Below are 24454 nucleotides of genomic sequence, written 5' to 3' on the forward strand. Positions count from 1 at the left end.
TCCAAGATCTATTTTCAACAACAAAATGTATCAGTCATTCAAAAAGTTCGTCAATAATATCATGCGGCAAAAACGAGATGAACTTTTGTCATACACTGCTGCAAAAGAGTACTCAACCTATCTTCATCAAAGCATTCGCGCAACTCACTTAAGAAATGAACTAACAACAGAGCTAAACTAAGAGAAACAAGGGCCTCTCTACTTCTCATCAAATGTGAAAGAGAGAACAATCGCATAGCGTTGAACATCTCTATTTCTGTTCCCTAGGTTTTACCTTTCAGCTCCTGGGAGTTTCATTCCAGGGGAATAGTGTCGAGAATTCATGACCTGTTTTTAGGTGGTTTAACTTTGTATATCCTAACTATCCAATTTGATGTTGTAAATGCTTCTTCCACATACTCAAGCTTCACATCCTTGTTCCCGATTTCGACTCCCCTTGCACGATCATAACTGCCATAGTGAAAGCCATCCATATCAAATTTGAATAAAAGATAGTACCAGTAAACCAAAAATACACAGAAAATCAGAAAAACAATGGCAGCTTTAGCAAGTGTTTCTCGGTGGTCATTGTCCAAGCAGATAAAGTTAACCCTTTGTTTGGATACAAAAAGAGGGAAGAGCGAAGGGGGAAAGATGAATGGAGCAATATCATTTTCCATTCAAATCTTTCATATGTTAAACAAACAACGAATATGTTTTCCCTCCCTTTCCTCCATGACTCCATCCGATCATTACTTTAACAAGTATGTCCATGGTACAAGGGCACTATTGGGATTTATAGAGCCCCATAAGCGCCACATTGACTTCAGTTTGTATGATTTGACTCAGCAAATATTAAGCTACACTGGCACCAACTTTTAAAGTGTACTATAAAGTAACTTTACATCATAAGCCTGTTGCAGACAAGCAAAACTGAGGCATATTGATTAATCAGGAAGTAGTTGTAGCATTAGCCAGAAATGGTTCAGACACCAGAATCACTGGATACGTCAATTTGCCTATCCTGAAGTAAATTAACTAAACATGCGAGAAGGCTATAGGCACATTTATCACTCATCATTTCCTGGGGTTGATTGAGATTTTCCCTCAAATAGGAACACTATATAAAGCGTTAATAGTATGGGACACTTTCACAAGGCTTTAGTATTAGAGTTCACATTTGCAATTATGAATGATATTCGAAATCAGTTCTTCATACGGTGCAAGCTGTACCAACAAGAATAACTAATACGGAGTACTAATGCTAATCCTTAATGTCCTCTCCTTGGAACTGCATTACCCCTCATTTTTTCTTCCAGAACCAGGAGTGGTTCTGATTCTAGGTCTCATGTTTTCATTGCAAGATTCAATTTGACACTTGGGCCACTGTGACGACATTGTGGCATATCCTTAAATAAATAAACTTTCTGAAATAAATTTGTGGGCTACAACACAAGCATATGGGAAATTGCATGTAGGTGCCCCATGCTGACGATGTTTTAGTGCAGTATGTTCGACCATATTTCCCATCTTGTTTGAAAGTGTTTTATCCTTAGGTCTCCCTTCAATTGCAGCAAATGTTACGGAGCACTTAAGATCAAAACAAAGGAGAAAAGGAGGGAAGTGATGGTGGTGAAGGGAAAATGAAGGGTGGAGAGGAAACAATTACTTCCACATGAAAGTTAGGGGGGTTTGCTTTATGACGGGGGGAAAAGAATCAAAATAAGGGTACAAGGGAAAAAGAAAAGATACCCTTTGATTACCTAACTTGTTTGGTTGAAAACATGAAAGGGAACGATAAAAAAGCAACCGAAATCAACAGCCACCAAAACACTCCTATCCCATTCATATCGTCGTACTTTCTTTTTCGGGCTGTTTTAAGAAAACTGAAAAACTAACAACTTTACCCCTTACCAAAAAAGAAAAAGGGGACCATTTATTGTGATGGAAGTAGTAGTAGACTAGTAGTTACTCCCTCCAATCCAATCCATTCTACCATGGGCTTGAACAAAAGTTTTAAGAAAAGCCACTTCACTATGGTAAAAAGCTTAGCTAGAAAATGCCCAAGGCGCCAAGGGACCGAGGTGCCCTAATTTTGATAACAAGTTTGTAATTTCCAAATAAATTTTTGGGCAACAATAGCCTTTTGGGGAGTTTTTAAGTTGGCTAACATGTCAAGGAGTAAAGTTAGGAATTATGGGGAAAAGAAATGGTGAGCTTGTCTAAAAGTTATGGAAAGTGGGTACTAATTAGCCTTGTTAGGTGAGCCTTGTCTAAAAGGCGCGCCTAAAACGCGCTTTTTTAAACTAAGGTAAAAAGTCACATATACCCTTACACTTTAAAGTTTTAAGATTTTTATTAACTCATTGAACTTTCTTTCCCAGCTCATCGCCACCCCTTTCCTGCCAGACTAAGTCAACTGCCAGCAAGTCTCCAGCACCAACCATCACCATCCTGCCTAAAAATTTGGCCAACGGTTCAATTTTCACCGACACTAACTATGCTAAACTTATTTTCGAAGGATTCTCACTACATTTTTGTAGATCTAACATGTAACCTGAACTTTCAGACCTCAATTTTACAGTAAATGAAAACAAAAATGCAAAAAGAGGACTGATATGTGCAGGGATATATTGACGCCAATGTGAGGTGTTCCGACGGTGGTGAAAGGTGGGCAAGAGATGAGTTTAAAGGAGGTTCCGTGATGTGTGAGGTTGTTGAACGAGGTGATAAATGACAAAACAAAAGTGGCGAATGAGAGTGTGGGGTTGCTGGTGTCGGTAAGAGATGGCAGGAGATCTGATATGGTGGTGGAGAGTGTGAGAAGTTGGGTGTTTGATGTGATTGAGAAGGGAATGAGTATTGGGAACGAGAAGTATGGGCGTGATTAATTTTTAGATGTTGGAAGTAAATTAATTCATTCCATTTCCAATGAAGGCAAAGACTCATTACTCCTTGGTTCTGGATTATGATAGAATAAAGCAAAATGGTTCACTAAAGTGGTTGCACTTCTTTCTCTTGTGAAGTATCAGTCATTCGATGCAATTCTCGATGCAATTTTCATCTTCATCTTAGGTAATTCCCAAAACGCTCTCTTTGTATTGCTAACACAAGGGTAAGACTACGTACAACCGAAACACCCCCCCCCCCCCACCCTGCCATTTGCGGGAGGCATTGAGGCACTGGGGCAATGTTGTTGTAAGTAAATTAATTGTTAATTGGTTTAGTAACGGTAGACCAATGTTTGTAGTATTCAAATGGATGCTCAAAATTTTTGTCAAAAAAAAAAAAAAAAAAAAAAAAGGGCATAATGGATTGGATTGTCCAAATTAGGACACCGGGTCCAAATGGATTGGATTTGATTGGATTGGATTGTCCAAATAAGGACAATGGGTAGAATGGATTGGATATGAGGGAGTAAATAGGGGCAATATTGGATATTAACTTTTTTCCTCACTAAAATGTAGAAGGATAATTAATCTAGGATAAACTGGAAGGGAAAAGGAGACAATATAATGGGATGGAGCCTAGAGGAAGTACCTATTTCTTGTATTTATTTTGCATCAGATTACCATTCTACTTTTAGACATGTAGCTACTCTAATTTAGTAAACCTCACTGGGTAACTGCTTTACAAAGTACAAACTCTATGCCTTCTCTTCAATGTAAACTGAAACTATATCAAAATAGTAAACCATGAAATGAAACCATTTACGAATAGTTAAAGTAGATATGTTGACAGCTGAACTTACCCTGAAGGCTTGTTATATTCAGTACGCAGCTCCCCGAATCGATAATAACATAATTTGTACCTAAATTTACATATAGATAGCATTAGAACATATAACCTTGCATCACCCTGCTATATAAAAATACAAATTATAGAATAAGACAGTCTAAGCGTGTGAGATGGTCTTTTCAAAGTTCAACACATATTTATTACAATCAATAAATGAGCTTTTTTATATATAAAACGACCATCTCACACAATAAGAGTTATAAGACGGTCTTCGACAATCATTATTATTGATATAAGAAAAGTTACCTCAACTGAACTATAGACATTAAACTAAAGGTTAACCTAAAAAAGAGAAATAACTACTCAGTCCGTCCCAATCATTTGTTTACCTTTTATATTTTTTTGTGATGGTTACTTTAATCAAAGGTAAACAGATAAATAGGACGGAGGGAGTATATAACTAGCCAAAGAAAGTGAAAATTATACGAATAGAAGAAATTATAAAACACAATCACATCAAATGACTTCTAGGACAACTGAGATTTACAAGATACAAAAGAATATTAACAACTGCCGCAGAACAGGAGGGTTCTTGAACGCTAACCTTCTATTTGGATGGAGAGATTTGGGGGGAAAGGAAAGAGAGGGCAAGGGAGAGAGAGAATTTTCTTTGTTTGGTTAACGAAATGGAGTAACAGAGGTTCGAGAGGAATGAAAATACATCCTCCACCTCCCTCCTACAAGGGAAATTAAATTCACTCCAATAAAGGAAAAATTTGAAGAGAAAACTGTCACAATTTTGACCAGGAAAAATGATTTCATCATTTTTTTGTGTGCTCTGCCTTTTTACTTTTTAGTATCCAAATACAGAGTATTAAGCTAACATTTAAGTAGTATATTACTACACAGGTCCTTATCAAGTAATCCAATCTTTGGGCAGTAAAGATTTCATTTTTTTTACCAAACGCGAGATTTCGCCATACAATATATATGGGATGGAAGTTATATAGTGAATACGAAAGTAAGAAATATCACTTGCTCTTAATGGATACGTAGTTATGTCACCTTCCATTCATCCCAACCCAAACAAAAACTGGAAGAGCAATGATATTATGACAAACAACTAGTCCCTCCGTCCCAATCATTTGTCTGCCTTTGATTATAATACCCCTCACAAAGAATTAAACAAGGCAAAGGCAAACAAATGATTGGGACAAAGGGTGTATAAATCAAGCATGCTTCAGGGAGCTCTGCTAGATAAACCCACGAAAGTTTCTTAATAGAGTTCATCAGACATCCGTCAATTGGGTTTAGACAGAACAATTAATTAAAATGGTGATTCAATAACAGCTTATGAAAACTTACATGAGACAATTTAACATCTTTGGTGCAGCCCCTTTGTCAACGCGATACTCTCCATTAACAAGATAATCCGGCTCCTTAATGACAGGGAAAACACCACCACCAATTCTTACCATCCATAAGAATCTGAGAACCAGAATATAACAATTAGATAGGAAAACGAATGGCAACAAAACAGACAAGCCTATCTTAAGCTAACTAGAATCAGGAAATACGACATACATATTTAAAAAAACCCCAACAGGGATAAAATATTTTTAAAATAGTCAAACGACAATAAAAGCATAATAAAACTTACTTGTTAATATCATCGGACGAATAGCCGGTTACACCGCCAAATACAACCAATACATAATCCACATCCAATGATTGCATAATCTCATATGCTTCGTCTTCATAAGAGGACATTGCTCGTCCAACTGTTGCAATGTGAGTGTTGTTCCAAGTGTTATTGTCCACAATGACTGTCCTGTTTCCCATGGCAGTTATCTGATAACCATAATCCCACCAAGACATTATTTTCGCATCTGAAGGAGTATTTTGCCGAAGCCAATAATATGCCTCTCGGTAATCATCAAAGATCACCCGGTTCCCATAAGCACCCCTAGCAGCCAAAACAATTGATGGAGAAGAATAAGCCTCAGACGTTACCCATGTACAATGGATAACGTATCTGCTGAGCATATAAAGCGCACCCACAAGCAATGCGATCGCAACATTTCTTTGGGAGGGAAGTGACTGATCAACTGCAGCCTGTTTTAACGTCAGAAAGAAGAGATAAATGAAAAGTTCTTCCACAAACATAATTTCTGAAAAGCAATACTTTTTAACAAAGAAACATTAGTAATTTAGAAAAATTCAAGCTACAAGATGAGTATTATAAGAAATAAGACGATAGCTTTTAAAGATGACGGGTGTATTTGGTCATGACAAGAAAATGTTGCTGTGATAAACATGATGTGAACCAAGAACTTGCTTCTCTTCTATTTATCTACAAAGCAGAAGTAAGATATGAATATCACATCACAATTAGTGGAAGGACTGTTAGTTGAGTTTTGCTGCAGCCTGCTGGAGCCTCCATACGAGTCTTATCGATGGAGTCATGAAAGAGGAACAATGCTGAACCATATATAAATATGGCCAATATGGTCCGTGCTAGATGCGACTATATAAGACTAGCCCCTTGGTTGATAAAAATTGAAGGGGAAATTGAAGAGCAATGGAGCAATGCCATTTTCCTTCCAAATATTTCGCAGTTGGAAGGATTTTAAAGGGGCTTATATGAGGGAAAATGAAAGCTCCATTTCCCTACCCTCCCCTCCAAATACATCTAGTCCACTAAATATTTCGTAGTTAGAAGGATTTTAATTGGGCTTGTACGAGAGAAAATGGAACCTCCATTCTCCTCTCCAAATCCATCTAACCCAATAGGCTAACCTGAGTTACCTGTTAACCCCCGGCAAATTGCGAATCAATAGGTTCGAGCATATTCATTATGGCGCCTATTTACAATAAATACCCAAGCTAATCTATTAAAAGCATTTTGCAAAATGGATGTTACATATTTAGAATTAGGTAACTATGTGTCTAACAAGCTACTAGACAAATTGAATGGGGATCAAACATGTTGCACTAATAATAGATGTCTTACAGACACCTAAGCCATAAATTAAACATCGGAGAGGGATAGAGAAGCAAAACACATCTTAAAAAGCAACCTGAAATTCAGTAACTAAACTCACCTTAGAAGATGCCTTCCCACTTGCACTTCCTTTACTGGAACCAGAATGGACAACCTTGCTTTTACTTCTTAGCAATGAAGTCAAATTCTTCATAGTTGAAGAAACTGCAATAGCGCTTATAAGGCATACAGCAGGGGTAGCAACTAATATCAGGCGAACCATCACACCGGCAAAATACATGCTAGTCAAACCATACATAACAATAAATATGGTGGCATCTGACAACCGCTTGAAGCAGAAGTATAAACCAGCCGGGAAGAGGAAAAGCAGGATATGAAAATCAAACATAAATGACGACCAAGCAGTAGGCTGATGCTCAGAAACTGAAGCAATAATTGGAATATGATCCTTTGCATATGTCGGATCCAAGAGGGAGTAAAATCGGCCTGTCCATGGAGATATGTAGCCAGAGGCACTACCAACTCCTAGAGCAACAACCCCCAATGTAACCGCTGAGGTGACTGTGATCCTCAAAAATGTCTGGAATAGTTTGGTATCACTTAACAGATACTTCACCCAGTCCAAAAAGTAGAACACCTGAACATACAATTTTGAATTATATAATTGTTAGCCAAGAATGCAATTTTGATCTATGTTGAACACTTGATTAGAAGCATCCATCCAACACGAGTGCGTGCACAGTGTCATACTCATGTCGGAGAGGCAAGACACAGGTACGTGAAGTAACATAGACTTTGGAAATACAATTCAGCAACTTTGCAAAAACAAATGACAAACAATCATTCAAGCATATGCATAACCAGTGCCATGATCGTTCATATTTCTCCGATGAAAGACCAAATAGTATCTGTGCACCTAAAAAACATAATTATACAAGAAAAAACACTACCTGGATCAAGAAAAACACACCCATAGCAGCCATATGTTCACCAGACTGAACATGTTGAAATCCAACAAACCGAATTTGCATAGCCAGCAACATTCCCAGCACATACATACAATTATAGGCAATGTACAGCCTCATGGAGTATCGGCCAGTGATCAACAAAACCAACACATACAAGGGGATCAAATTGATGATAAACACATACCCTCCCCAAGCAGAAACCATATAAAAGTAGCCGAAAGCAGACGCCAGCGACCAAGCCAGCGAACCGGTATTAACAGCCTTAACAAACAGGTAAAAAGTCAAGAGCAAAGCAAATATAGCCACCCCTTCATTATCATAAGACCCAGCTACTGATCTCGAGATATAACCGGGACAAATGGCGATCAATGCCGCAGCAACAAGACCAGCCCCAGTGTCCCATATCTCTTTACCAAAGAAGTATGCAACAACGGTAGTATTAGACGCAAAGAAAGGTGCAGTGAGAACACAAACTTCGCGGATATGAACGGCGAAACTGAGCATTCTTAAACCCCAATAAATGAGAGCTGCTGTAACCATAAGGCCAGGGTAAAGAGTACCACCAATGATTCTACCAAGAGGGTACCAACTTTCAGAATCAAACCAATTCCAGAATTCATAAAAACCCTTTTCAGTTAAGTAAAGGGTGGTTCTGTAGTTGAAATACGGGTCGAACTCATGGATCATGGACTCATAACGGAGGACACTGAAGAGACGAGTAATGAAAGCCAATATGTAAACAAGGCAGAGGATTGTAACCCTGATTAAGAATTCTTGTTGTTTTGTTTTGAGTTTCAGGGATTTCAACAGATTTGATGAAGTAGGAAATGTTGGATCTGACATTTGAGATTTGGGATCTTGGGTTTTTGCTGCTGATGATGATGATGGTGATGATGATGCTTCTACTTTGTTGCTCACCATTTGTGTTGATGATGATGATGGACTACAGTAATGGCGGAAATGGGTATTTCAGTGTGTTTTTTTTCTATGGATGGGATTTGGGAAATCGTTGTTATGATGGGTTTTCCATGGATTTGCAAACTGGGGGGAAATCAATGGATGAAGAAAAACCCTAGTACTAGTAGCAGTACGATGAGGGGAATTGTATATGAATCCAAAGTGTATATCCTAGATTACCCAGTTCACCACAGTGACATTTTTAGTTGGGGACCCAGTATAAAAGTCAGCATTGAGGGTTTTTGTCTCAATAGTAGGTCGTCACTCGTGACTCGTGACTCGTGACTCGTGAGTTATTTGTTTTTTTTTTTGAGAAAAACAAAAACCGAAAACATTACTCAATTAATAACCGATCAAATAATACAACAACATTCCTAGAAGGCGGTAACCCATCTGCACAAATAACTCTACGAGTAACTCTAGAAACAATATGCGCTAAAGCATGAGCAACACAATTATTAATACGATTTGTATGCGACCAAATAATAGACTAAAAACTATGACTCAAAGCGATAATATCCTCTATCAGGGGCGGACACCGGACGCAGGAATTTTGTATAAGGGGGGCACCAAATTTTTTTTTGATGCATTATTTTTATCTTAAAAAACATTTTAATATTTTGGAACTTTTTTCTCTAAAATAATGTCGTAAAAAGTAAAATAAAATGGCAAATTAATTGGTTAGATCGATATTTTTTTTAATAAATAATATTTTACGTTGATTTTTTTCTCCAAAATGCTTTAGATTTCACTTAATTTATTTTGTACGCCACTTATTATGGGATATATTGTATTCTAATAATTGCATGAGCAATAAGTACAAGTGGTTCAATGGATATGTTGTTGGTATATTATTGTTAGGTCTAGAGTTCAATCCCTAGGTTCTGCCTTATGGGTCTCTTCAAAACGTGGCTTCTTCTTATTCTTAATCGGTAAAAGCTCTAACACGGATTGAAATAGGAGCCGTTTCGACAGAAAACTTTTGAAAACACAGTGCGCCCAAGTAAATAAGGAATGAGATGAATACAGAAGCGAGCGTCCCACACCCAAAAGGTGCCCCACATAGCCCGAGGACACTGCACGAGTGTGTTCTCGAGGTTTCTTTGGGCAGAAACAACAGTTGAGGTACGACCTACTTGCTCTTCAGGGCCTCAGGGTCTAGAAAGAGCCTGCTGAATCGAGACCAGCACCTTGTCTTGTATAGGGTTCCAAACCTGCCCTTCTTCAAATATCATATGCAAGCTTTAGCTGCAATTTGCCAGGACTATTCCAATGAGTCCTCCCACGGTGAACAAAAAGATGAACCCTACAGCAAATAACATGGCGCTTGAGCCCAGGTAGACCGATTGGACGCCCTTGCCGGGATTGCTGGAAATGATAGCGGGTTAAATCTTGTGCATAAAAGATCGAACTGTGCATTTTAATTTAAGTAAAAGATAATTAGAAAATCTAAAAATGAGACAAGAAGATAATTAGAAAAGGTGAAATAAAAGATAATTAGAAAATCTAAAAATGCTTTTAATTTAAGTAATTTAAACCAGGGGAAAGGTCTTCAGTCCAGAGAGCCCTTGCTTCTTCCCTTTCCGGCATGATTTCTCTTTCATTTGTTTCGAGAAAAGAAAGATAAAGTGGGCCGATCCTGCTATGCGGCTACGCTCCCGCCTCCATCATCTCTTCCAAATTGATGTTCCAATATCTTCTTGTCATTTCTCCACACACTTTAACTCTTTTTTGAATAAAGAGATGAGGTATCCTGAAATAAAAAATTGTTCCAACAGAACCTTCTCTTTTAAGGCGAGTTTAGAACCTGAATAATTAAAATGCGAGCCAGTTAGCGAGTACTTCACCAGTCAGTGGGGCCCGTGGAAATAGATGCTTCTGGGCAATCTAGAAAGCTCCTTTAAACTTAAGTAACCTTATATGACAACGTTTTTCCATACTTTCCGCATTTAGTTCTAGCAATTTCTGCTCCGACTCATGCTCCTGGAATATACCTGGGCGTCTAGGTCATTGATTCGCATCGCTTTTTTTTCTAGAAAGCTCGACCAGCGATAAAAAGTCTTTTGCTTCGAAGACTCAGCTGTTAGTTAGTACCCTCTTGGTTTCGGAGTGGACCCTTTCACTCTATTTTATTATATACGTTTAGTGAAAAGAATGTTTTTTTATACACCTAGGACATGGATTCTATATGAACCAATGGATCGTAACAAGTCGTTACTACTAGCAATGACTTCCTCTTTCATTACTTCATCCTTAGAAGACTTTGAAGGTTGAATTCTTCTTATTTAGATTCTAAGAGTTATTAAATAAAAAGAAGCAAGTAGAGTATACTAGGGCGCTTGAGAGAACCATGTCGAAGGAACTCGGCAAAATGACCCCGTAACTTCGGGAGAAGGGGTGCTCTCCTATCTCTTGATTAGGAAAGCGGCACATACCACATAAAAGTGTTCAATTCAACAATTCAAACAGGGGACAAGCTCCCTAAGCTATCCGTTCCTTCACTCGATCGATGGAAAACAGCCCCACTTTCTCGTCGGTATGCTCACACGCGCCAAGACTCTCGGCTGAGGCTGGATGATGCTTCTCAGTATATCAAAGGTTAATCCCCTGGGTTCTTTTAAGAGCGAAGCTCGAGACGAATACGAAAGGATGAATCTAGATAATGATCTAGATCATTATTTAAATTTCCCGTAACAAATAAAAAACAGAAAAATCGACTCTTTTATTCCGCATGTCGGCCGTTTCGGGAGAATTAGGAATTCTTCTTCCAAATCGTCCCAGAATGGGCGTTATGGCAAAGAACGGTTTTTAGGGGAATCTGGTCGAAATACCGGCCGATGCTCACCCGAAAACTATCCTTAGTGACTGAAGACCTTTTTCTAATTATCTTTTACTTAAATTAAAAGCATTAGGACTAGAGAATCTTGTGCATAAAACCACCTTCTCAGTCAGTCAGCAAATAACAATAGAAAGAATCCCATGTAACGCCCACTATGAAGTGTGCCGTAACAAGTAGTTATAGAAAAAATATCCTTTACCAGAACGAGCAAATCATTATGGTAAAGCAAGTGTTATTACTTTCTTTATAGGTAACAAGTAATCTGTTCCTACATCAGACCTTTAACAGTAGTCTCTGTTCCTAGCTCATTATCTAGGTTCATCCCTAAACATCGTATTTTTTTGAAACGAGGTCCTCGATAACGCCATTCTACTAGAAGAAGCCAGCGGCACAGGTACCGAGCTTTTATCCCATTTAGATTTCCATCCTTATGCCTTATGTGCGCATTCAGGAATAACTGGACTCCTCTTCTTTCTTCAATCGAGAACCTTTCTCTGGAAAGGAAGAAGGAGGGGCCCTTGCATTACCGGGCATGAGTGGTTTCATTGCCGAATTAATAGTCTTTTTTGGAATAATTACAAGCCAAAAATTACTTTTTTCATACCTCTCCTGGAAAGTCGAGCCCCCCTTCGTCGCTTCTAGCAAAGCTGCGAGCCTACCTTTCTCGAGCCTACTTAAATAGCTTACGCTTACTAAGCCTAGTCTACTTAAAAAGGGCTACAGCAAGCAAGCTTTCCCTGCTTACCCCTTCTCTTTCTTTCTCAGGCTATTTTGGGCTGCCCATTTCTTTGTATTGGGTATTAGAAAGGGGCCAACAGCCTTTGTTTCATCAAGCAAGGAATTTCTTGTCATCCCTTTCCTTGAGCTATGATGAACCAGAAGGGTCCCACAGAAGATAGGGTTCATGATGGGACAAACTACGAATGAGATTAAAAAGGCCATCATTAGGGTGAATAAGGCAATAGCCTCGGTTAATGCTTAGGACTGAATTCGACAACTGAGCTCTTACTGAAAGTAGTTCTTAAGCCAAAAAGAATCAACGAGATCAGGAAGCTCTTGTCCCTTGTCCTATAGGGAAGGGGTGCGGGCTAAGATTCATGACCTTACAACTCCAACCCCCCAAGGCCAATGATCCAATCCAGATAGAAGCCTTCCTGGATAAGACTCCTGTTCAAATGAGCGAGTTAAAGTCGCGAGCAGGTTCCCTTGGTCGGTACATCCCCGGAAGAAGACCTTTCTTTTTCCCATTCTCATTCTCCAGCCCCTTCGAACCTTGTTTTTCAACCAATTCTGCTGTTTCTCTCTTTAACTTCACGGGGAAAGCGCATTCCGGCAGTAGGAGGGCCTTGGGTTCGATTGAAACTAATCTCAGGAAGAAGAAGGAAGAAAGAGGGAAAAGGCCGCTTATTCGAGAAGGAACTACTAAGGCTAATGTATTCATTTGTCTAACGAGGTTTACCCCCTCTTTGACCTTTCACAAAACAAAAGAAGGGGCTAGTCATTAAGAGGGGTCATCTACTCGCTGGAAAGAGGGAAAAAGCTCTTTAGTGGTTTTCCCTTCGCTCAGGATAGGGATAGGAATCTTCAATTAAAAAAGCAGCGAGTGCCGGAGGTTGGCTTCTAAAGAAAAAATCCAAAAGCGAAGGAAGCTAGTCGACTGGTCGGTTAAGGAGAGATGTTTACTCCACCGGATGAACCATATAGCCAAGAGAAACCATGAACCATATAACACCCGCGAATTTCCCATTTTGACATTCAAAATTTATTAAACCGTTTGATTGCTTTATTTTATATTTTTGAATTATTCAATTTAATTAATTTTATTTCAAATACGATTTTTATAAAGGTAATATTTTAAAGCTCAATTTATATAAAAATACGTACTTAAGTCGGACAATAATTGACACGTCTGTCGCGTACCTGTCAAAAATAAAACCTAACGGTCTCAACTAAATATGTAGTAGAGGCAGTCGAGTATCGAATCCACAGGGAGGAATGTAACTACAGCTATCTATTTCTAATTCTAAGGTAACAATTGGGTTTGATTAAATTTTTGGTTCTAACTACGGAGTAAAAGGAAGAGAAATAAGGAGCAGAGCAGTAAGGCAAGAAAATGATTTTGAACTATCAAAAAGAGAGGGACATGTCGGGAATTCGGTTCACTACGGTAGTACAACAACTCGGCGAAAAAATGACTCGACGAACTAATGTGAGACGGATATTAGAAGGTCCTTTCGGTCCACTTCCCACCCTAAAATACCGCTAACTTAACTTTCGTCCTCATTAGGGTAGTCTATCGTTTATAGCAGGCCTATTTAATCCAATCTTTCGATCCGGGTTAATTGTAGCAGTTAATGGGTGACATAGAAGCGTGCACTCAACTAGGTCGAGAATTACAATTATATTGCTATAGTGACAGAGTCTCTTATGTCAATTCGCCTAATTCATTCACTACGTCGTCATTATTCTACCGCAGATCCCCTAATCCCAACATGAAGGGATTTAGCTACTCATATTCGTAATAAAACTAACAAAGATGTAAATTCCCAAAGAGATGACATAATGAAATGATAATAAAAATGGCTAATAGAAATTAGGGCAGAAAGAGACAATAACATAAAACAAGAATTAAACAACAACGGAAGGTTAATTATTATTAAAAGGAAAGAGAATTACAATCCAAAGAATTTCCGGCGTAAAGAACGAAATCCGAGCAAAGAAAATCCAACGTTGAAAGTAACGATCTAATGTAGAAGAGAGTAAAAACTAGATAAAAAATAATCTTTGGATGAAAAGAGAATAAAAAGATGACTAATAACCTAGTTAAACATAGGTTATATAGCCAAACAAAAAAGTGTTTAAGCGAAATTATTAAAACACGGACTAATTAAAGCCCACAGACGGAAATCCTCTCGATCGAGTAGGAACACCACTCGATCGACCAACGCTTGCGAAAACCCTCGATCGACCGTAAGGGTTCTCGATCGAGGACCGATCAAATGCAAACTTACTCGATCGAGTGAGGAAACAACTCGATCGAGTCTTGGGAAGCTTAGGGACCTCTCGATCGTCCTATAAACTGCTCGATAGACCACCAATCAACTCGATAGACCACTTGAGTCTTCAATTCAGCTCACGTCTTCACCCAAATGCTTCGTAATGCGTGCAACGACACTTCAAGTGCAAAGATCTCACTCGGACAATCCCGTCTCCTCTAAATGCATGCAAAAAGGACGAAATGGAGCATGGTTTCGCTACTTCCGCGATTATCCCTACAAAAAGGACAAAATACACCAAAGTAGCCAATTCGGGGCAAAATACTATAAAAACAAAGATATAAATGCATAGAAATACGTGCTGAAATAGGCCAAAAAGACTATACATTAGGCACGTATCAAATCTCCCCAAACCAAACCTTTACTCGCCCTCGAGTAAACTCAAAACTAAACTAATGGAACGGAAATGATAACTCGTAGCTAGCTTAACTTGTCTACTTGAACCACTTTAATGCAACAAAATCAACGATTAAAGCTAGGCGGTCAATACGCAAACGAATTATAAGTCGTTTCGTAAATAAAGTCGACCTATCGACCTTGCAAGACCAACAAAATCGGACTCTCACGTGGTCACTCTTCTCTCATGAAGCAAAGGGCAAATGTTATATGTAAAAGAGAGAAGAAAGACAGTCACTCGCCTAATCACGACCTACATAGCATGCATGCAACAAAAATGAAAGACAATTCAAGTACTAATGCACACACTCCAACCAATAATGTCCGTCACAGCCGAGGGTTTGCAAATAATATGGGAATAGTGAGGTTCAGGTGAGAAAAGGCAAAACAAGTTATGGAAATGTGGAGGTAAAAGCGTCAAGCTAGTTCCTAACAGACCATAATAAACCATCCGGATCTCAAACCGATCGAAAGACTAACACAGGTGCCCTTCACTTGGCACAAAACTCACTAGACTGGAAGCACAATCTCCTCAAAAAATATGGAATAAGAGTGGAGGAGCTAGACGGTCACAAAGTTCCCTTTTTTTTTAAACACCGTCTGAGACAACTAACTGAAACAACCAACCCTCTTGTCGATTGTACGTCTTCGAACATCTTCTCAACTCTGACAAGAGGGGACAACTTTTTACACAATTTCTCTTTCTCTTTTTTTTTTTCTTTCACGTTTTCTTTCTTTTTTTTTTTTTTTCTTTTTTTTTTTTTTTTTTTTTCAATACTCTTTTTTTTTTTTTTTTCTTTCCTCCTTCCTTAATACAACACCAACTCCAACAAGAGAGACAGGCCAAACTGCAAGGGTAGACATACCACAAAAGGACAAACTAACTAGCTTGACTAGGCAGGCTTAGTTTGGAATGTAGCTAATGGGTCAAAAAGGCAAGTTTGGCTAAAGTGGAGCTAAATGGGTGAAGATATATAAAGAAGGGGAATTTGCAAGACCCTCCCTGCATGTGACACCAACCACGGACCCGAATATGTGCATTTGACGAGAAATTGAATGTCATAAATGTGCAAATGAGACGAACATGCTATGCAAGGAGTACTACTCTCAAAATTCCTAATGAACTGGTCATGAATGTCACCAGTTATGGCTCTAAAACTCAGAATTTTTAAGTAGTTTGCCAATTTATCAGGTCAAGTCTAAACAGTCAGCTATTATTTGAACAGAAATTCGTAGACTATGCGTATGACAAAGCTAAAAACCATCAATAAAGTGCAAGGCTCAAGTGAATTGACAAGTTAAGTGCAAATTCATCACGGGAATCTACCGTTCCGACTCAACCTAAATGCAAAAATAAACGTGAAATTTTTTTTGAATTTTTAACATTTTCTTATTTTTTTTTTGATTTTTTTTGATAATAAATAACAAATGCAAACTGAAAAATGAAACGTGAATGCAAAACAAATGCAGATGCAGACTCAAAAGGATGCAATACCCTCCCCAAACCAAAACGGACAACGCCCTCGTTGTCCTCCAAAGATCACCAGGAAAAATGGGGGATGGGAGTATACAACCAATAAAATAAAAATAAAGGAGACGAAAATAAAAGAGTAAGAAGACATACAAAACACGAACTTCCCCAAACCACCGAAAATCGGGAAGTGAGTAGACCAAGAGCTACTCGTCGTCGGCACCGCCGTCTCTCGTACTCCGACTCAACAAAACAGTCTCCCCAAACCAAAGAACAAACAAGGGGGAGACTCGGTCGTCATCTCCATCCCGATCCTCCTGACCGGAGTGCGAACGGAGGGTCACTCTCCTCCTCTCTCGGAAGCTCGTTTGTGCCGCCGCTCGGCCCGTAGCCGCACCTCTCGTGCTTACGATGTCTCCTCCACCTCCTCCTCTCGTGTCGAAGAAAGTGGAGGGTACCCGTCCGCTGGGTATCGGTAGAAGGAAGGATGCGGCCACCCCTCCGGAATCGGTCGCCGGGCTCGGATATGGAACTCGTAAAGCGGGAATACGGCTAAAGCCATATCCCGCCTCATCTCGCAAGGTACCCGCACATATCCTCGGGCGCCTCTAAAGCGGGAGGGCGGACAAAAATTGGCCGGAAAAGCCGAACCGAAGGAGGGTCAAGTGGGGGTGGAGTGAGTGAAGGTGCGGGCCGAGGCGTGGGTGTCGGTCCACTGGGCACGAGTCCGAGCCTCGGAGCTAGAAGAGGCTCCGGCCTCCCGCTTCCTCTTCTTAGAGGAAGAAGAGGGAGGGGTGAAGGTAAGGTGGTAGGTAGGTGGAGGTGGCCTCGCTCCCTCGGCGGCGGTAGGGAGCGGTGAAAGTGGCGGAAGGGTAGAGCACGGCAAGGTGACAGACGTGGAACCACAGATCTTCCACGTCCTCGCGCTCCCCTTCGCCTTTGGGAACCAGGTCAAGACAGCCATGGCATCGAGGTCAAGGTAAGCCATCTCGTCAGGTGAAGTGAGTGAAGGGTCAGTGGGGTAAAGGTGACGGGCGATCCTAGTCACTAGCCCGCCGCAGACAATAGCGGTCTTGACCCGAGTCCCAATTCCGTTCCAATGCTGAGCTACCAGATAGGCAATGTTTAGAACAAACGGGGAACCGGAGTCAATGTTGAGGTACCCCGCGAGAATCGCTAGCTCAGTGTTGGTCAAGTTATTGGGCTCAGGGCGCCCAAAAATAGTCTCACCTAACAAACGCAAGTAGTAACGGGGCGCAGGTAAGTGAACGTGAGCTCCCTTCCGTGAGTGGAAGAGAGTGTGAGACAGAGCAGCCCAGAGTGGCTGAAGAAGGTCTCGAGGTGGGGCAGTGAGGCCGTCACTAACTAGGCCTAAAACCTGCCCAAACTGAGCCAAAGTCCAGTGATGTGACTCGTTGCGGAGTCGAAAGTAAATACAGGAACTGGAGTGGTCAGCAGTGTAAGAGTCGGTGTCAAAAGAGTAGGAGCTAAAAAACTCGTACGTAAGGGTACGAATGGTAGCCTCCTGCATGGTAATCAGACCCGACATACACGTCCCGTTTAATAAACTACAGACCTCCTCGTAGATGCCTAAGGTCTCTAGGTCAGCTCGTGCAAGGAAACGGGTGGAGGAGAGGGGGCAACGAAGTAAAGAAACTAACCGTGTCCGGTGAGCCTCTGAAGTGAAACGTACCGTGGGCATCTTCGGTACAGGTGCAATAGCGCCCTCTCCCGTAACAACAAATTGACCTCGACGGGGCCGTGGAAGTGATGGCTAGCTGGCTAGCCTGCTGGTGTGGTCTCGGTGGCAGCATACCAGGCTGCTGGAAACGGGGCGTCCGTCCACAGTCTAGTAAAGAGAAAGGCCTGGCAGGAGTGATGGCCTGTGAAGCCTGAACCGAGCTCCCGGCTGAGCTGGCCGCGGAGTAGACTGTCCCTGCAGCTGAGACAAGTAAAACTGGTGCTGTGGTGGTGACTGAGGCAGAGCTAGTGGCGACAGCAGGGGCCACTGACTCGCTCACAGACGAGCTGGAGGACGTACTAGTAGAAGAAAGGGAACTCGCGTCCATCCTGCAAAGTATCAAGGGCACGAATAAGAGAAGATGCTGCTAACCGTGGTTAAAACAACCCGCTAACCAACATGTGACAGCAAAAATTGAGGCCCTATCAGTCGAAACAATCGACGTACAGCATACAAAACCAAACAATTCCTCAAAAAATTTTCGAAAAACAGCATGTGAGTGGTGATATTATGATAAAACAGTGACTGCAAAAGGGGGAATACATCATGAAAACCGAAAATGGGGGCATGTATTACTCCGGGCAGTCGACAGTAACCATTCACAGCGCGAGATTCCTAATAATTCAAAGCATGTAATGGCGATAGGGGACGGAAAACGATTAACACGGTTAATAACGGAATAAATAGGCGATAACCGCAGATAACGAGCATGGAAGCAAAATGTGTCGACAAATCGTAATTTCGACTCACAGAAACCCTAGTCGCGAAAATCGCGCAAAATTCGAATTTATCATGCGAAAACAATGAGGAGGAATTGCGAAGACATCATCAATGAGCTAATCAAGGGCAAATAAACACAATAAAATCGAAACAAGTCGACTATACATGGAATTTTCGAGCCCTAATTCAAATCACCTCATAAAGATTCGAAATAATTGAAGATAAAATGCAAAGAGGTTGAATGAACACTTACTTGATGATGATTGACCTACAATTTAGCAATTGAACTCCAAACAACACGCAACAAAGGCGGATTTTCAATTGAAAAACCGCAAACCCTAATTCCTCTTAAAACCCGCAAAAACGAGCACAAAAGAAGGGGAATATAAGGGGCTATTGAAGAATCAAGTGCTAGTGATAGAATGTAGGTGGTGAATTTGATAAATTTGGGCAAAAATTAGGGATTTGGGGGAAAAGGAAATCGCAATAAAGGGAGTGTTAGAGGAAATTAGGGAAAAAATAGAAATGAAACGGAAATAAAGAGTTAAGTAAAGAAACTCCCGTCCACTGTTCATTTCACTCGATCGAGTGATTTTTAAGTCACTCGATCGAGGACCTTTGATATCCCCTTTGCTCGATCGAATAAGAAACCTTTCGATCGACCTGTTCCTCTGTGGCCTTCCTCGATCGAGTAGCCAGCAGACTCGATCGAACCAGCTTTCACTCGATTGAGTACAAAAGTACTCGATCGAGGACTTCCTCGTGTATATTTCCTTGAATTTCTACCTTTTCTTCCTCGAAATGCGTGCATTTCCCCAAACCTGCGTAAAACAATTCCAAACATATCCCAAATACCAAATACGCAGCAAAACAGTCTATAGTCTCAGTCTACGCTAAAAATTGTCTAATCTAATTGTCCTAATTAAAAACGTAATAAAAGAAATTCAAAAGAAATTCAAACCAAAAATCTATTACACTTTGTTACACGGGGCATTTCCCCGTTTAATTCCCATCACCGTCGCAGCCCCTTCGTGGGCTTTCGACCGAGGACGTCACTTCAGCGATATGCGACCGTCCTCTTTGATTTCCATGAGCTTGAATTGCTGTTTGCAAGAGGAGGAGGAACATAGTTCAAATCGATGTAGGTTCGAACTGTCTTTGTTCTCGTCGCTCTGTCAGCTTCCTTAGCCTTCTTGGCTCCAGATTGATTGATAATGGTCTTACCACGTCCTTTGACAGCTCCTTTCTTGCCTTCATCTGTACCTGCAGCAAGGAAAACAGACGAATTTTCCTCCTTTTTGCTCTCAGTATGAGGCGGAGGGTCAGCAATAACAGCAGTATTCTCCAAATTTTCATCCGGAGTGTCAATAATAGGGTCAACAGAAGAGAGGGCATTGCAAGGCTGAGCTTGCATGGGAGCCCTCAGGAATTTGGACTGATGAAATGTCAGCTCCTCATCCCCTACCTGAAATGTCAAAGTCTTCCCACTGACATCTATCACTGCACGGGCAGTGGACAAAAATGGTCTCCCTAAAATGATAGGGGTATGCACATCTTCGGGATATCTAGGACGACAAAGTCAACGGAATAAAGAACTTCCCGATCCTAACAGTACGTCTCCGCTACACCTAGTGGCCGTGATAGACTACGGTCGGCCATCCGGACATCATATTGGTGCAACTCAGTTTTGTCACACCAAGTCTCTTAGCTAGAGACAAAGGCAAAACACTTACGCTAGCGCCTAAATCGCATAACGCATTGTCAATCAACGCATACCTATATGACAAGGGATCGAAAAACTACCCTGTCCGATTGCTTAATAGGTAGCTTATTTTGAGATAGGGCTGACCCCATCTCGATCAAGGCTACGGTCTCATTATCATTTATGGTCCTCTTACGTGCTAAAATCTCTTTCATAAATTTCAAGTAAGAAGGTACCTTAGTCGACAATTCAAACGGGCACGGAAACTTCCAAACTCTTCAAAAGCTCAACAAATTTGCTAAACTGTTGATTAATCTTGGTATTCTGCAGCCGCCTCGGGAAGGGAACAGTAATTGGAATCTCGAGTCCCTTGTTTCTTGCCTCCAAAGTGTCTTCCGGAGCAAGTTCAGTATCCTTCGGACGCTTCTTGCCTCTCGAACGAGGCCTTTCTGGTAATTCATCGCTTAAACGAGCACTAGCAGGCTCTCGTATAAGCTTCCCGTCATCAATGTTGGTCGATCGAGCAGTGTGGTCACTCGATCGAGCTCCTTCTTCAAAAACATCGATCGATCGAGCAACATCCCCACTCGATCGACCATCCTCGCTTCCATTCACTCGATCGAGCAGAGTGACTACTCGATCGAGGGCTTTCCTCACCAATTCCACTCGATCGAATCTGTTTCAAAGACTTGATTGATCGATCGAGTAATCGCTTCGTCGTGAGTCCTTTCCTCTTAGCGAACACTGCTCATTATCGCCGACAACTTCCTTTGGGTCCGATTTACGCACTTCCGGTCCCTCGTAAGAAAGACCGCTTCTCAACTCTATCAAATGTACCGTCTCATTTGGGTTCTTGTCATTTTGAGTTGGCAAATGACCGGGCTTCCTTGAAGATTGATTTTCCGCCAATTGAGCAACTTGAGTCTCAAGTGCCTTGAATGCCGTGTCCTTCTGTTGTAATTGCTTAGCAATGGACTGCATCATGGACTTCAACTCATCTATCTCACTCACCCCACTAGATGACGAGGCACCTTGGTTAGGAGGGTTGAAAGACGGAGGCTTCGATAGCCTTGTTGCTTCGGTGTGGAGGAATATAGGGTCCGCCGATTTGGAGGAGCGGTGGGATTGAGTACGTTGTTCTGGTTGCTCCACCTCAAATTGGGGTGGATATTCGGCTCATAATGAGTGTTGTTTTGCCCGTAATGTTGAAAGGCAAAGACATTGCTCATAAGGACTAGGACAATAATCAGCGACATGTCCATCTACCCCACATCTCGCATGCACGAAAGGACCGTCTGTCATGGCATTAACCTGGTACATCCCTCGGCTTGAGAGCTCCCCTAGTTCATACTTGTCGAATCTAGCAAGAAGGGCTTCTAATGCGGCTCTATCGAAGAGGATTCAGCAGCTCTTCTTTGGTTTCCTCTTGAATTCCCGTATTCAGCCCTATGAGTGGCTAAATCATCTATGATTTTCCATCCTTTCGTCGGCCCCAAGTTGTCAGAAAATCGACCGTTGGCTGCAGCATCTAATATAGCCCTCTGATCATCATATAAACCATTGTAAAAATGGTTGCACAGACTCCATTTTTCGAAACCGTGATGCGGTATGGTCCGCACCAATTTCTTAAATCGCAGCCATGCCTCGTGGAAGTTCTCGTCGGGACCCGTTTGAAATCGGTTATCCGAGCTCTAATGGCAATGGTTCTCGAAGCAGAGAAATACTTCTTATAAAACGCCAATGCTAGCGAATTCCAATCTGTTATGCCGTGAGCGGCTTTGTCTAAATCCTGTACCACTCCCTCGCAAAGATCGCGGAGTGAGAAGATGAACATAGTTTCTTTAATTTGGTCGGTTTGTCACGCCGGGGGAGGTGGTATGGAGCAAAGATAATCAATGAAAGTCTCCATATGTTGAGCCGCATCTTCCTTCGCACTCCCGAACGATTTTTCTCGACCATGCTAATGTAAGAAGGCTTAGGCTCGAACTTCCTAGCATCTCCAGGCGATTCAACCCTTTATAAAGATTGTCAGCGGTGGGCTCGGAGTGACTAGCAATGGTAGCTTCCTCGGCCATTTCGGGAAATTCTGGGAAAGTGATAGACTCAAGTGATGAATTGGAAACTGGAGAAGACGGTGGATTGTCTTCGAAAAGCTCGTTCTCGTAAAAGTTACCACGAGAACTGGGCTCTTCCTCGGCCTGTTGCTCTTGAAATAGTCTCCTTTTTACGCGCAGAGATCTCTCAATCTCGGGATCAAAAGGTAGTAGTGGACCACCCTGCGACCTGCGCATAAGACGAAACTAAAGACAAGATATGAGAATAGTTTAAGGAACGATGTTCCTTAAACTAAAAGGAGAATTAAAAATAAAACAGCTAGTAAATTGAACAATTGCCTCCCCGAATCGGCGCCAAAATTTGACACGTCCGTCGCGCACATCAAAAATAAAACCTAACGGTCTCAACTAAATATGTAGTAGAGGCAGTCGAGTATCGAATCCACTGGGAGGAATGTAACTACAGCTATCTATTTCTAATTCTAAGGTAACAATTGGGTTTGATTAAATTTTTGGTTCTAACTACGGAGTAAAAGGAAGAGAAATAAAGAGCAGAGCAGTAAGGCAAGAAAATGATTTTGAACTATCAAAAAGAGAGGGACATGTCGGGAATTCGGTTCACTACGGTAGTACAACAACTCGGCAGTAAATGACTCAGACGAACTAATGTGAGACGGATATTAGAAGGTCCTTTCGGTCCACTTCCCACCCTAAAATACCGCTAACTTAACTTTCGTCCTCATTAGGGTAGTCTACTGTTTATAGCAGGCCTATTTAATCCAATCTTTCGATCCAGGGTTAATTGTAGCCAGATTAATGGGTGACATAGAAGCGTGCACTCAACTAGGTCGAGAATTACAATTATATTGCTATAGTGACAGAGTCTCTTATGTCAATTCGCCTAATTCATTCACTACGTCGTCATTATTCTACCGCAGATCCCCTAATCCCAACATGAAGGGATTTAGCTACTCATATTCGTAATAAAACTAACAGCATGTAAATTCCCAGCAGATGACATAATGAAATGATAATAAAAATGGCTAATAGAAATTAGGGCAGAAAGAGACAATAACATAAAACAAGAATTAAACAACAACGGAAGGTTAATTATTATTAAAAGGGAAAGAGAATTACAATCCAGCAATTTCCGGCGTAAAGAACGAAATCCGAGCAAAGAAAATCCAACGTTGAAAGTAACAGTCTAATGTAGAAGAGAGTAAAAACTAGATAAAAAGAATACTGGATGAAAAGAGAATAAAAAAGATGACTAATAACCTAGTTAAACATAGGTTATATAGCCAAACAAAAAAGTGTTTAAGCGAAATTATTAAAACACGGACTAATTAAAGCCCACAGACGGAAATCCTCTCGATCGAGTAGGGAACACCACTCGATCGACCAACGCTTGGCGAAACCCCTCGATCGACCGGAAGGGTTCTCGATCGAGGACCAGATCAAATGCAGCTTACTCGATCGAGTGAGGAACAGCTCGATCGAGTCTTGGGAAGCTTAGGGACCTCTCGATCGTCCTATAAACTGCTCGATAGACCACCAATCAACTCGATAGACCACTTGAGTCTTCAATTCAGCTCACGTCTTCACCCAAATGCTTCGTAATGCGTGCAACGACACTTCAAGTGCAACATCTCACTCCGGGACAATCCCGTCTCCTCTAAATGCATGCAAAAAGGACGAAATGGAGCATGGTTTCGCTACTTCCGCGATTATCCCTACAAAAAGGACAAAATACACCAAAGTAGCCAATTCGGGGCAAAATACTATAAAAACAGTATATAAATGCATAGAAATACGTGCTGAAATAGGCC

General features: G+C 41.1%; 1 protein-coding gene across 1 annotated transcript; it reads right to left on the minus strand.

Moving 5' to 3' along the window:
- Positions 1 to 11: 11 nt before the first annotated feature.
- On the minus strand, positions 12 to 9008 carry LOC141605662 (dolichyl-diphosphooligosaccharide--protein glycosyltransferase subunit STT3B). The gene is made up of 6 exons (XM_074424537.1): positions 7672 to 9008; positions 6822 to 7358; positions 5378 to 5832; positions 5083 to 5205; positions 3731 to 3790; positions 12 to 450 (listed from the first exon to the last, which is right to left on the minus strand). The coding sequence occupies exons 1-6, from the start codon at positions 8608 to 8610 to the stop codon at positions 321 to 323; spliced, it is 2244 nt and encodes a 747-aa protein (XP_074280638.1). The 5' UTR covers positions 8611 to 9008; the 3' UTR covers positions 12 to 320.
- Positions 9009 to 24454: the final 15446 nt, after the last annotated feature.

The sequence above is a fragment of the Silene latifolia genome, chromosome 10, assembly GCF_048544455.1.
Source record: "Silene latifolia isolate original U9 population chromosome 10, ASM4854445v1, whole genome shotgun sequence".
In the NCBI taxonomy this organism is placed as follows: Eukaryota; Viridiplantae; Streptophyta; class Magnoliopsida; order Caryophyllales; family Caryophyllaceae; genus Silene; species Silene latifolia.